The sequence below is a fragment of the Suncus etruscus genome, chromosome 4, assembly GCF_024139225.1.
Source record: "Suncus etruscus isolate mSunEtr1 chromosome 4, mSunEtr1.pri.cur, whole genome shotgun sequence".
NCBI lineage: Eukaryota > Metazoa > Chordata > Mammalia > Eulipotyphla > Soricidae > Suncus > Suncus etruscus.
Window position 1 is genome coordinate 102391011 of NC_064851.1, and position 14504 is coordinate 102405514.

Here is a 14504-nt window from a genome sequence, read left to right on the forward strand (position 1 = left end):
CCCACCTGGGTGGCTCCCGGTCTGGGTCAAGTGGACTGCGAGATGGTGGGGCGGGGCCTACGCGAGGCTCCGCCCACTCCCCGCCGCCCCGCCCGCCTCTTGCTCTCGCGCGGCTGCCCGCCAGACCCCGGGTGAGCTGACGGGTGCTCATTGGCTGAGCGCCCGCCTCGAACCAGGATACGGTAACCAATCGCCGGCGGCGTATGTCTGGCGTGACGACCGCGCCTCGCGGCTCATTGGAGAGTGGCAGAGAGGCCAGCCAATAGGACGGCGGCGCTGCGTCTCTCCCGCCCGGATCCTGCGGCTGGGTGGGCCCGGGGTGCCCTTCCAGGAATCTCGCCTGCGCAACTGCGAGTGTTCCGGCAGGCACTCACCTACAGCGCTCGCTCGCGGGCCACCCCCGGGCCGGGGTCACCGTAGTCCGCGCTCATGTTCGTTACGTTTCTTCGAGTCCCTTTAATCTCCCGCTTTGCCGCCAAAAGGCTTCGGTGCACTCCTGGCTGGGACCGGAGCGCTAGCACAGCGGTAGGGCGTTTGCCTTGCACGCGGATGACCCAGGAGAGATCTGGGTTCTATCCCCGGCGTCCCATATGGTCTCCCCCAAAGCCAGGGCCGACTTCTGAGTAAACCCTGAACGTCACCGGGTGTCCCCCCCCCCCCCCATCAAAGAAAAAAATCACTCCTGGCGGTGCCATAGGGACCTACCCTATGGGAAGCTGGGGATCGAATCTGGGTCGGCCGGCTGCTTGGCAAACGCCCTCCCCATCATGCGATCACTCTGGCTCAGGATTTAGTATGTTCCTACCTGTGGCAGGCAGGTGAGTGTTGAAGTTTTTTTCTTCTTTTAGCGCCACATTTCTGCCTCTGCACTCAGAAATCACTCCTGGCAGTGCTCAGGGACCATATTGCAATATGTGCAGGGGATCTATCTTAGGTCTGCCGCCTACAAGGCAAACGTCCTATCCACTGTACTTGGTGGCCCGTGAGTGAAATTTTTATTTTCACCCTGGCTCTTGCCAGCCTACTTTGCAGACCTTTGCCTCACACCTGTTGTTCGCCTTAGCGCACTGATCAGCAATAGCAATGAGGTTCACCCAGGCTCAGTCCCAAGGAAAGAAAGTAGGTGTTTGGGGTTTGTCTTAGTTTTGTTTTTTTGAGCCACACCCTGTAGTGCTAGGGTGGACACTTGGCAGTACTCGGGAGACCATTTGGGGTGCTGGCCCTACTCATATACTATCTCTGGGGCCCCTGGAAGATGTTTTAAGATCTTATTTTGGGGTCTACACTCATTGATGCTCAGGGATCACCTATGGTGGGGCTGAAGGGGCTCTGTGCAATACTGGGGATCAGACCCAGTTCAGCCATGTAATAGACACAGACTCTGGTCTTTGGGCCTCTGTACATTTTAGGTGCAGGGAGATATGTATGAGCAGAAGGAAGAAGCATCAGACATCAGGCCTAAAAGACTGCACAGGGCAATGTCTGCAAAGAACTGAGACCCAGAGGAGACTGGGAAGCACTGCAGAAGAGCCAAGCTAAATACTGGGAACTGACATCAGTGAAGCCATCTTGCACAGAGACTGGAGGCTGCATCCGTCACCTCTGTGGTTTGAACCAAGCCAAGTATCTTTCAAACCATCCCATTGTTTGAGAAACTACCTGGATTGTGACTGGCCACCAAGATGTCACCAGAGGCCAGATCAGTTTAAGCTCAGGCAACTTTCCTTTAACCACAACCCCCAATTGTTTTCTGGAACATACCTGTACCACATGGCTATTCCCCAGACCGCAGAAGAGTGAACACAGGTCACACTGACCCACAGCCTCTCAGCCACAGAGGAGTGAAGCCCAACGTTGATCCCAGTGTCTTGCCCACTCCCTGCACCACCCTGCACTCATTCACTGCCCTGCAGCTGGGGTCTCCTGGGCCAGGGTCTATCCTTCACTTGTCAAGGCTATCTTGGTCCGGACACCAGAGAATTCTTGGGGTTCCCAGAAAGTGGGCACAGGTTCAGCAAAAGACAGCCACATTCATTGTGGGAATGAATCTGAATTTGTTGCTACAGTGTTATAATTTTTTTTTGGGGGGGGCACATCCAGTGACGCTCAGGGATCACTCCTGGCTTGGGGGACTTTATGGATCGCCGGGGAATACAACCGCGGTCCACCCTAGGCTAGCACATGCAAGGCAGATGCCTTGCCGCTTGCGCCACCACTCCGGCCCCTACAGTGATGTATTTAATATGAATTTACATGTGAGAGACTACCTATATCTGCTTTCCTGCGAAGTTAAATTGTACTTTCCTGTTAGCAGAAACCTTATCCGTACATACTGTTTGGTCTATAATTTTCTTCACAATAGATATAATTCACAGTATCAGTTTGAGGGTCAACTTTCCTTTAATCACTATCCCCTTGTTTTCTGAAACACCTGCACCTCATGGCTGTTCCCCAGACTGCAGAAGAATGACTGTAAGTCACACTAGCCTGCGGCCTCTTGGTCACTTCAGGACAAAGCCTAGCTTTGATCTCAGTGCCTGGCCACTCACTGCACTCTGCACTCGTTCCTGACATCACAGCCCCACAGCCAGGCTCTGTCCCTCTCCTCAGGTGGCAACAGCACCAGGTATTTATCTGCAAGACCCTCATCTTGCGTGCAGTCATTCCTGTTAAGAATTGCACAGGGGTGGTGTTGGCAGATGGCCAAACAGGAAACAGTTGGTACTGTAAAGAGGTCCGAAAAGGAAGATACAGCTTCCGTCCTGTCCGTGCACTCTTGTTGTACCCTTTCTGAGCTGTCGAGACAAGTCCGAATAGTTCTCCCATACAAGGAAGAATTTATGACTACATGATGAATGGAAACTAGATTTATTCTGCTAATCCTTTTGCAAAAATATACACAAGTCACATATCACACTGTGTCTCAATGTCCATTATCTCAATAAAATTGGAAATGTGTTAATCCTAAGGTTTAGTTCCTCAAAGAGACGTAGTTCACAGGTCAAGGTGCTTGCCTTGCATGTGGCTGAGCACCCAGCCACCTTCCACCCCAGTTCCTAATAAAGTTTTTGAAAAATTAGGAACTGGAGCGATAGTACAGTGGTAGGGTGTTTGCCTTACACACAGCTGATCTAGGACGGACCTTAGTTTGATCCCCTGGTGTCCCATATGGTCCCACGAACCAGGCGCGATTTCTGAGCACATAGCCAAGAGTAACCCGAGTATCACAGGGTGTGGCCCAAAAAGCAAAAAATAAAGTCTTCAAAAAATTATAAAAGTGGGGTCAAAGAGACAGTAGAGCCAGCAGGGCTCTGGGTTCCATCTGTTACCCCCAAATGGTCCCCCAAACCATCCAGAAGTGATTCCTGAGTGCAGAGCCAGGAGTAACCCAAGCACCTCTGGATTTGGCTGAAAAATGAAAACAAGGGGCTGGAGTGGGTAAAGCGTTTGCATTACATGTGGCTGACCTAGGTTCAACTCCCAATACCCCATATGGTCCCCAAGCACCACCAAGAGTGATTCCTAAGCGCAGATAAGAGTAACCACTGAGCAGCTGCTGGTGTGGCCCCAAACACAAAATATAAAGCTTCCTGGCACCAATGAAGCACTTCCTCATGAGGTCTGGAGGTGTGGCTCAGTGGTTGGCATTTGCCTCATACTCCAGATCCCGGGTTTAATTCCTGACTCCACACACGCACACATGCCATTAAGAATGGAGCCCTGAGGGCCCGGAGAGATAGCACAGCGGCATTTGCCTTGCAAGCAGCCGATTCAGGACCAAAGGTGGTTGGTTCGAATCCCGGTGTCCCATATGGTCCCCCGTGCCTGCCAGGAGCTATTTCTGAGCAAACAGCCAGGAGTAACCCCTGAGCACCACCGGGTGTGACCCAAAAACCAAAAAAAAAAAAAAAAAAAAAAAAAAAAGAATGGAGCCCTGAGAAGCACCCAGATGCTCTCCTGGCATATAGCCTCCTCTTCAGGGATTCCCATATGGACATTGCTCCCTGCCCTGCTGGTTAGGTTCCTAGTGTCACACAGGCAAGTCTGAGCACGAGCCATTCACCCAACCATCCTCACAGTCCCTGCTGCACCCACCAGCCTGAACCACAACATGGGAGCACCTATGTAAGACACACATTTTTACATCACCTGTATCCCACGTACAAATACTATACCAGGGGTCTCAAACTCGAGGCCCGAGAGCTGTTTGCGGCCCTCCGTACAACATTTTGTGGCCCTGCCCTAGAGGAATCTTTGTTTTACCATATTTTCTGTCATATAAGACTGGGCGTATAAGACGACCCCCTAATTTTGCAGTTAAAACATAGGTTTAGGCCTCTATTCGCTGTATCAGACAGAACATTCCTGTGCTTCAACTGTATGTACTACAGTGAGCCAATCACAACAAGCAAAGGTTCAAAGTTATACTGTAATAGACTTCCTCTCTGACTCTGGCCAATCTGAGCAGGCTTTTGACAGTGTAGATTCGGATCCAGGACATTGTCTAATTTGCATGCATAAAAAGCCTGCTTGGACTGGCTGAGTTAGAGAGGCGGTCCGAGCAGCCTTGCAGTGATTGGTGCAGGATCGAGTTGGAAAATTCGTTTTGTGGCAATATTCAGACAATTTTCGTTTAGTGGCATATTGAAACATTTTTCAGGATATACTGGGCGTATAAGACTTCTCCCGATTTTCGGTTGACTTGTTTCAAAAGTCTTATACGCCGGAAAATAAGGTAGATATTTGGGTCACACCCCCCAACGTTCAAGGCTTACTACTAACTTTGCACTCAAGGATCACCCCGACTTTGCCTCCTGCAGCCCCCAGGTAAATTGAGTTTGAGACTCCTGTACTAGACAATGGAAGCCAATGTTACTCAACTGTTCCTGGTTTCTGGCCTGTGAGTTGTATTGCTGACTGTTCCATTTAAATCAGGGGAGGGAGGTTGTAAAGGCCAACAGTGGGTGCAATAGCACATCTGAATGGTGGGGTCTGAATCATCTCCTGGTGTCTTAGTTCCCATGTTCATGTCCCAACCCACTGACAATCAGGCCTTTGAGTGGTCAGAGGGGACTGGAGCCAGAACACCCAGACACAGCATTGACCTTGCACACAGTAGATCCGGGTTTGAGCCCTACTATCCCATAGGGTCCAAAGTACAGAGCCAGGAGTAAGCCCTGAGCAATGTCAGGAGTGACACCCCCCCTCAAAAAAAAGAGAAAAAAACAAATGATTAGTGAAACACAATTGTAAAGGGCAGCCCTGGTCCAGTTAAGTCCCAGTTCCTAATCAGAGGTGTCAAGAATGGAGCTGCGGCAGAAGACAGCCTCCCAAGAGTGAGACTTTTGGAACTAAAAGATATCCCAGAGTGGCACCCAGAGGGAACAGGAGGAACTGCTCGCAGGACAGAGGGAGAGGGCAGCCCTGACACATGCCCCACCTATGACAAGCCATGGGGTGGCATGGAGGCGGTGCTGCCTGCCTGAGTCTTGGGTAAGCCCCCTGGACTGCCCTGTGTTCATGCCCGGGGTGGGCAGAATAGGGTGGCAGCCAGAGAGCCTACTCAGAGTCCTGGACTGTGGCTGCTGCTCTACCCAAAGCATACTCCCCCCAGGGTGCCACTGCTCTGCTGGGGAAGCTGCCACTCTTGTGCCAGGACTCGATTCCCACGAGCTAAGTTCTGGTGTGCAGACCCTATGCATAGGGTGGCAGTGACTCAAGAGTGACCAGAGGCTTTATTTCCACACACTGACCTGGTTCCTCAAAGGTCACACTGTGGGCATCTGTGCCCTTCCACCAACTCCCTGTTGAGCAACCAGCAGTGGCAAAGGGCTCCTCCGCAGGAACAAGAGGAGGCTGGGAGCTACCTTTTTCTGCAGTCCACTGGGCATGCATGGGTAGTAGTTACCCTGTGCTGATCCAGGTGAGTGAGCCTCAATTCAGACAAACCAGCTGGGCAGGGGCTTCAGGGCTGTTGGGGATGGATGGGGTGGGAGGAGGTTTGCTTTGCTGCTCCTTCCTCTTCACAAGGGACCATCACACAGGGAGCGTGGAGAGAACTCCAGAACTAGCTCTAGAACTGCCCAAAGCCCCAGTCCTGCGTCTTAGGACGCCTGCAGCTATTCCTTGGGAAGCACCTGGGACTGGCACTGTGGGCACCACCAGGTGAGCCTCGGCCAGCCCCCCGGGGGGCCCAGGGCCTCCCTCCGGACCAGATGGCCAGCTGGGCAGTGGTCTTTTCCATACACAAGTGTGCACTGCCGGCGGCCCTGGGCCTTGGCGTGGAGCCAGCCCTTGCTGAATGCCAGGACCTCATCCAGTAGAGCCTCTAGCCGTGCAGAGCCAAGAAGGGAGCCGGGGGAAAGAGGGTGCACTCCAGCTCTGTACAGGGCTTCGTTCTTGATGATGTTCCCTGGAGAAAAGCGGGAGACAAGAGTGTGAGAGCCAGTCCAGCAGGGACGAGGTGAGTGGGCAGCTGGGACCCAGCCCAGGGCTCACCCACTCCCCACCTGGGTCTGATCTCTGGCCATGTACTAATGCTGGAAGGTCTCAAGCTGCAGTTACTTGGCTCCAGGATGGGCACTGGGCACAGAGAGGTGGGAGAATCACACCCATGGCCTCCACACCCACAAGGCCCAGCCAGGTCTCCTGATCTTAGGAGAGGGAGAGGGATGGAACCACGGCCAGTCCAGAGAGGGCACTGTGGCCCTTCCACACTAATACCTGGGCACTGGGAGGAGGCAGGATTGGTCTGAGGTCCAGTGCCAATTCCCTGGGATGAGAGGAAGGGCAGAGCATGAGACAGCTCACCCCTGGCATCTGTGTGCCAGCAGGCCCAAGCTCAATCCCTGGAACCACGGAGCTCTAACCACTGCCAGGTCAGAAACTGTGGGTCAATCTGGGCATCCAGACTGACTCCTGGCTCTGCACTTGGGTCACTCCTGGCAGGGCTTGAAGAACCGTATGGACTGCCTGGGATCAAACCAGGGCTACCTATGTGCAAGAAAGGCGCCCTCCCCACTAGATTCTTGCTCTACCCCTAAACCAAATAAGAAAGGGAGAGCAGAAGCTAGCAATAGGGGTAGGGCTTTTGCCTTGCACGTGGCCAACCTGATGGAACTGGGTTTGTTTCTGCATCCCCTGTGGTCCCCTGAGCCTGCCAGGAGCAATTTCTGAGTGCAGAGCCAGGAGTTACTCCTGAGTGCCGCTGGGTGTGGCCCCAAAACAAACTGAAAAAAGAAAGGGGAGAGCTTAAAGAGTTATATGACACCGCCCCCACCAGCAGTGCACACCCAGCCCATGCCCGCCTACCAAGGCCAGAGAAGCAGCGCTGATCCATAAGCGTGTAGCAGACGGGCCTCGCCTGGCCCAGAGCCTCCAGGGCTTGTCCACGGTGGAACTTCGGGGACAGGATGTCGGAGGCAACTGTGCCCACTGGCCCCAGACTCCAGGCCAGCTGACAGTTGTAGAAGGTCAGGAAGCCACCCCCCTCAAAGCGCAGGAGCAGCCTAGGAGTGTGAGAGAACCCACAGGACAGCTGACCAGAGAGACAGTGCAGCACTTGGGACTGACCAGTCACCCCATAGATATGACTGCTCAATTCTTGGCTCTCTGCATAAGGCCACAGCTCCCCCTTCTACACATAGCCACAGCTGTCCACAGACACAAAGTCCATCAGCTCCCAAAGAATTAAGTTTGTGGTTCCATCCCTGCACCACATGGTCCCCAACAGTGCCAGGAACTGAGCACAAGATGTAGCCCTAAACCAACAGATGCAGAAAATGAAGTTGACTCTCAAGTGACCAGGCTTAAAAGGGGGAAACCCACAGGTATTCTGACATAAGAGAGAAAAACAGGGACAGGCAGGGCCTTTCCCTTCCCTTCATGTTGTCAGATACAGGGTCAAAGCCTGGCACCCCATATTGCTGCTCCAAACCCCACCAGGAGTGATCCTAAGGACAGAAAAGGTCCTGAGCACTGCCACGTATAGCCCAATAAAAAGAAATACCTGGGGCCAGAGACATAGTACAAGAAATAAGGCACCTGCTTCACATTGGGCAGATCCCAGTTCAAATCCCCAGCACCACAGAGGACCCCAAGCATGCCAGGGCACTCCTGAGCCAGGGAGAGGAAGAGAGGAAGGGAAGGACTCACACCCACGAGTCCAGACCTTGAACTGTCTCCAAAGGACACAGGAGACTCTGATGAGATTAACGTTGGCTTGTGTCACTGCAGATTGTAACAGCAGAGACCTGGAGGCTACCCAAGTGTCCACGGAAAGATGTGCAGCTCCAGGAAACGGGGATGGACATAACATGGAGCTGCAGCCAGGGCGCAGCTTACGAAAGCCCCAAGGCTCATTCTGGAAACTGAACAGGGAATAGGTTTCTGGGGGTCAAGAAAGGCAAGGGGGGAGGCATCATCAGCTGAAACTGTCATAGAGCAAGAGTCGCCGGCACAAAAACATGAAGAATTGGAATGACTTGGGGCACCCAGGACTCAGAGCCACATGTCCTGGGATTCCCTCCTGCACCCACAGCCAACCTCCTGTTCCAGGGACACTCCAACTAAGGGTGAGAGCACTGGAGCCCAGTATAGGGACTTCACCAGCCCCAGTCTTCTCTGTGGCAACAGCATCAGTACAGTGAAAAACAAACCTGGGGAGCCCCAGGGAGAGGCAGCGGCCTCACTAGGCCCAGCCCAGGCCATCTGATTTTCCAGCCCGCAGGGCTGACACTGCTGTCAGGGTACTGACCCCTCTCCTCCCTGGGGACCCCTTCCCTCCCACAGCCTGCCTGGCTCACCTGGGAGCGGGGTCCCTCCAGTCACCCCTCTTGTTGGCCTTCGTGGCCCGCGAGAAGCTGTTGCTCCGGACACTGCCAAACAGGCCAAAGCGCACCTGCAGCCACCTGTCAGCACCTTCAGCCGTGCCATCAACCCCACCTCGGGCAGCAGGTTCTGAGGTCTGGGGGCGCCCAGACGGGCCTTCCTGGCTGCCAGGCCTCTCCTGCTGTGCTTGTGACCTGAGGGGCTCTGGTTGGCTTGGGCCCCCTGTCTCTTCACCTGGATCAAACCGCAGGAACAGCATCTTCCCGTGGACCTGTGAGGAAACAGGGTGACTCTGAGTCTCTGCAGCAGACACACCAGGTCCCCGTCTGCCCCTGGTGTGAGGGAGTCAGAAGGAACACAGAATGAGACTGACCGCCTCAGCCTCAGCCCAGGAGTCGTGACCTCAAGGAAGCCACAACAAAGCTGCGCACTCACCCACATGCGGCCACGGCCACAGGAGGAAGACATGGGACCACTGGGCCACCAACAGACCCAGTGCTGCGCTGCCCATGTCTGGGACCCACAGCAGGAGCCTCCAGGACCCACGGGGGGGTAGGGTGGGGGAAGGAGACCAAAGTGCCCATATGGAGCTTCATGCCAGCAGCTCCCTCAGTTCTTCCTAGAATTTTCCTGAGGAAATGCTCTGGACTCACCTTTTGGTTCAGTGATGGCTCACCTTTTTGAGCCCATGTGCCCAAACTGCTGCACAAAACCAAAGAATTTCCTCAAAAGTGCCAGCACATAAGAAATAAAATAAGAAAAAAGAAAAAAAAAATGCCAGCACATCAATTAAACCTTAATAACAAGATTGTAGTATCTAAAAACTGCTTGGCACACGCCGCATATCTTAATTGCAGACCTCCCCACGTGCCAGCTGCAAGGCCTTTGCATGCCACCACTGGCACATGTGCCATAGGTTTGCTATGGTTTTTGCATAGGTTTTGGTTCCGTGGTTCACTGGAATCCTTGCCACCACAAATAGTGCTGGTGACACATGCCAGGCACAAGCTCTGCCCCTAAGCCACATCTTGGCCTGTGTCCTCTGCAGCCAGTGGGGGAGGGCAGTAAGCACACAGTTCTCAACCACACAGATCTACACTGAGGGGGTCCTCGCGGGGCCCAGTGAAGACACCAGCACCAACTGCTCACTGCGGGGTCTCTCCTGGGCACCCAGAATCACATACAGGCAGCACCCATAAACCATTCTCAAGCACCCCAAAACCATACTACAGATGCCAAAGTCCTCCCAACCCCAGACATCAGACTGGGGAGCCCTTATGAAAAAAAGCACTGCTGGCACCTGGACCAAAAACTCAAGACATGAATATCGTTCAGGAGGGGCCAGAGTGATAGCACTATGGGGAGGGCATTTGCCTGGCATGCAGCTGATTTGGGTTTGATCCCAGCATTCCCTATATCCCCCCCCCCAGAACTGTCAGAATTCCTGAGTGCAGAGCCAGGAGTCACCCCTGAGCACTGCTGGCTGGGTGTGACCCCAAAACAAACAAACAAAAAAACTCTCATCAATGACCCACTCCCACATGAAGTTCTTCTGCCCCTTGCCATCTATCAAAACACCTATTCACCAGCCTCACTCCCCTTTTCAGGAGATGCAGGATGCAAACCTCACAGCAACACACTCAAAGAGTTTCTCTTTTTGGGGCCGGGCGGTGGCGCTGGAGGTAAGGTGCCTGCCTTGCCTGCGCTAGCCTAGGACGGACCGCGGTTCGATCCCCCGAGTCCCATATGGTCCCCCAAGAAGCCAGGAGCAAAAAAGAGTTTCTCTTTTTTTAGGGTTACGCCTTCCGATGCTGAATAATGGCACGGGACCAGCATGTGGCTGAGCAGACTTCCCTATGCTCTCTTCAAACCCAGCTCTCTCCTGCAGCCTCACTGTAAATGCACCTTCCAAATGCAGCGTCTACGATTCATGGACCAAATCTGTGCTCACCCATTAAACAAACCCTGGACAGGCTTCAGGGAAACTATAGACCAGTTAAGCAGAGGGAGTCAGACGAACAGGCGCATTTCCGACTTGACTCAGGGGTGGGAAGACCCTGAGTGTTCCCCGAGGATGAGCTGTACAAAGAATTCAGCTTCTGGACAGAGATATAAAGTGCCTCAGTGACAGAAGTGCACAGAGCCTGAGCCCATCCTAGCTGTGCTGGAGTCTATTTTCATACCTGAGCCCAAGAACCAAGACATGTAGGGTGGGACTGCAAGAAATTCAGGCTATTAGAAACTCAAAGTGTCAGGGGAGAGAGCCCAGGAGTTGGGGCACACACTGAGATGAGCCCCTGTAAGGCCCTGCAGCATGCATCCCTGGACTAGACTCAGAAGGCCCCTGTAAAAAAAAAACATTAATTATAAAGTCCAGGATGGTTGTGGATGATGGAGGGATGGACGGAGAGAGAGGCCTTTCTCTGCCGGCCTGGACCACGTGCCTGCAACCCCCTCTAACCAGGTCTCAGAGTGGCAGCGATGAAGTGATCCATAGGTAGTCAGGTTTCAGGAGACATCAACTTTATTAAGGCCCTAGCCAACATGTGTGGGTCCTAAGCTTTTTAAACCTTTTAAGCCTGCCCCATAACTAGCCCTGCATTCAAACCTGTCTCTCCCAGACACCTCTCTTGCTGAATCCTCTCTCCCAATCCTCATGCTCAATCTTCCCCAATCTATCTCTTGCCCCTGAGGCAACCCCCCTTTTACCTCTCTAGGTCAGCAAAACAGGAAGCCAAAGACACCCCCCCCGCAGATGTGGGCAGGTATATCTCTCAAGGTGATCAAAACAGGAAGTCGGGGGAGGGGAGTAACAGGCCCCAAGCTGGCCAAGTTGGGGTGGCCAGCTGATCTGCATGTGGCCCCAAGTGTGACCTTGTGGTCCCAGCACTGCAGAACCAAGCCTCAGGATGAATAACAGCAGGAGTGGCACCCTGATCCCCTAAGCATTTTTGGCAGGCCGAAAAGAAAGGGGCCAAAAAGATAGCACAAAGAGATAGTTCGTGCCTTGCAGTGGCAGACCCAGATTCAACCCCAGCACTGTACATGGTCCCTGAGCTCCACTAGTATGACCTGTGACCAGTCCTAGTACTGCAGGGCCCCTCTGGCAATAGCTACATGGACACCCACACTTGGCTCTCACCAGCCCCCATTCCCCCACATTCATAACCCTCCAAAGCCAGTGCACAGGAATGTGGGGCTGAGAGTCACAATGAATGAGCATGATACATGCCCCTCCCTTTCCCCTTGATTTTTGGACCACTCCGGAAAAGCAAAAGGGTTCTGCCTGGCTCTGAGCTCAGGAGTTACTCCTGGTAGGCTCAGAGGACCTTATGGGATGTCAGAAATCGGATGGAACCCGGGTTTCCCACATGCAAGGCAAATGCCTTCCCTGCTATACTATAGCTCTGGCCCCACATTCCCTTTTTTCTTTTTTCTTTTTTTTTTTTTTTTTTGCCACACCCATTTGATGCTCAGGGGTTACTCCTGACTAAGCGCTCAGAAATCGTCCCTGGCTTGGGGGAACCATATGGGACACTGGGGGATCAAACCGCGGTCCTTCCTTAGCTAGCGCTTGCAAGGCAGACACCTTACCTCTAGCGCCACCTCATCGGCCCCTATTTTGTTCTTTTTGGGCCTCACCCTGTGATGCTCAGGCGTTACTCCTGACTCTGCACTCAGAAATCGCTCCTGGCTTGGGGGACCATATGGGACATTGAGGGATTGAACCACAGTCCATCCTAGGTCAGCCACATGTAAGGCAAATGCCCTACTGCTACACAACCGCTCCAGCCCTCCACATTCCCTTTTCTAACTGCATCAAGCCCTCCACAAAGGCCTCCCTGAAGGATTCCAGAATGATCTGTGTACACCCGAGACAAACTTAGCTGGGATGCAGAAGCACTGGCTGACCAGCTAGGAATGGGTGCCAATTGGCAGTGCCCCCAGCAGCGCTGAGGTACCCTCATAGCCCTGTTCCAAGCTGCTGGGACAAACCCTGGTGGGAGAGAAGTTATAAGGCAGCCCAGAACCTTCTGACTTCTTACAGTTCCACACGCTGGACTCTGTGCAGAGGCTCTGCTGGAAAGGTCACAGACCTGGTAAGAATTGTCCAAAATGGACAAAGGGAGGAAGGACAGAACCAGGCGCCGCTGCAGGAATAGCCGGGCCATCTCCAGCCCATGTCCTGCTCGGAACCTGCAGCAGGGTGGAAGGGTGCGAAGTCAGGCACTCACCTGTGTGTCTGCCATCCGCAGGGCCTGCAAAGTGGCCGGTTCCAGCTTCTTGGTGGTGCCCACAGCGCTGGCCACACGCTGCCCCACAAAGGGCAAAACTCGCTGGTGAAACATACGCACAGACGGGCCCTCAGGCATGCCTGCTGCAAAGCAGAAAGGCACCCTCAGTAGTTACTCAGAGGGGCTGCATTGTTTTCCCTTCTGTGGGAGTTTCACTGTGGGCTGGAGGGGATGTCTAAAGGACCCTGGGGCCGGGTCCCAGCTATGTGTTTGCCCCTGCGGTGCTGTTTCTCCTAGGCGTGCAGGGCTGAGTCCAGGCGGGGTCCCAGGATATGGCAGAGGAAGCCCAAGCACCTTGCACTATTCTGGAGGTCTAGGGAGCAGCCAGCTCGGCGCTAGTGGACTGCCCCTCGTCACCTTGTTCCAACAGCCCTGGGGGTAAGGGGCTGTGGACATCTACATCCTGGCCTGTCCCCACCCCTTAGCCTTCAGCCCCGCCTGGGCCAGGACAGCACAGGGAGCCCCACAGAAACAGCTGCATCACACAGTGGAAATGGGTAAGGCGTCTGTCTTGTATGCGGTGGACCCAAACAGACCACACTTCGAATCCTAACGTCCCCTACGGTCCCCCTGAGCCTGCCAGGAGCCACTTCTGAGCGCAGAACCAGGAGGAACCCCCTGAGCGCTGCCCAGTGTAACCCCTAAACAAACAAACAAAAGACAAAATAAGGGGCCGGAGAGATAGCATGGAGGTAAGACGTGTGCCTTGCATGCAGGACAGTGGTTCGAATCCCGACATCCCATATGGTCCCCCGAGCCTGCCAGGAGCGATTTCTGAGTAACTCCTGAAACGAACAACAAAAAAAGAAACAGCTGCATCTCAGCCACCAAAAATCCGCATTTCTGCTGCCTGCTCTAGGGCGAACCTTGCAATAAGGTGTGTCTTTTTTGGGGGGCACACCTGGTGACGCTCAGGGGTTACTCCTGGCTCTGAGGTCAGAAATTGCTCCTGGCTTGGGGGACCATATGGGACGCGGGGATCGAACCCGTGTCCGTCCTGGTTAGCCAAAGTGCAAGGCAAACGCCCTACCGCTGCGCCACCACTGCTCTGGCCCAGTAAGGTGCGACTTGACGAGCTTCGGGAGAGCCACGGGGATCAGCACAGCCAAAATCCTGAGCCTGCCCCGTGGACATGTGACCCAGGGCAAGCACGTGGGGAAGAGCAGCCAATCGCGAGCCTGCCTGGTGTGCATGTGACCCAGGGCACGCAGGAAGAGCAGCCAATCCCAACCTTCCCGGTGGGCACGTGGACACAAGGTGGGCGGGAGGGGGAGAAGCGCAGCCAGTCTTGGGCCTGCCCGTTATGTAAATGATGTGGGTCTAAGTCAGTGGTTCTCAAATAGTGGGGCGCGCCCCCCAGGAGGGGCGTGAGGCTTGACC

At 54.0% G+C, this 14504-nt stretch overlaps 1 protein-coding gene across 1 annotated transcript; it reads right to left on the bottom strand.

Moving 5' to 3' along the window:
• Nucleotides 1-26: 26 nt before the first annotated feature.
• On the bottom strand, nt 27-13220 carry NEIL2 (nei like DNA glycosylase 2). Its single transcript, XM_049772626.1, has 8 exons — nt 13065-13220; nt 8805-9100; nt 7312-7508; nt 6138-6412; nt 5754-5883; nt 1163-1185; nt 182-304; nt 27-113 (listed from the first exon to the last, which is right to left on the bottom strand). The coding sequence occupies exons 1-8, from the start codon at nt 13200-13202 to the stop codon at nt 27-29; spliced, it is 1269 nt and encodes a 422-aa protein (XP_049628583.1). The 5' UTR covers nt 13203-13220.
• Between the last annotated feature and the right edge of the window lie 1284 nt (nt 13221-14504).

Coding starts and splice junctions, on each gene's coding strand:
- NEIL2 (XM_049772626.1), bottom strand. CDS start 13,202: ATGCCTGAGGGCCCGTCTGTGCGTATGTTTCACCAGCGAGTTTTGCCC. Junction 7,509..8,804: donor TGGAGGGACCCCGCTCCCAG/GTGAGCCAGGCA, acceptor TCACACTCCTAG/GCTGCTCCTGCGCTTTGAGG. Junction 305..1,162: donor CCACCCTAGCACTACAGGGT/GTGGCTCAAAAA, acceptor GGGCCCACCCAG/CCGCAGGATCCGGGCGGGAG.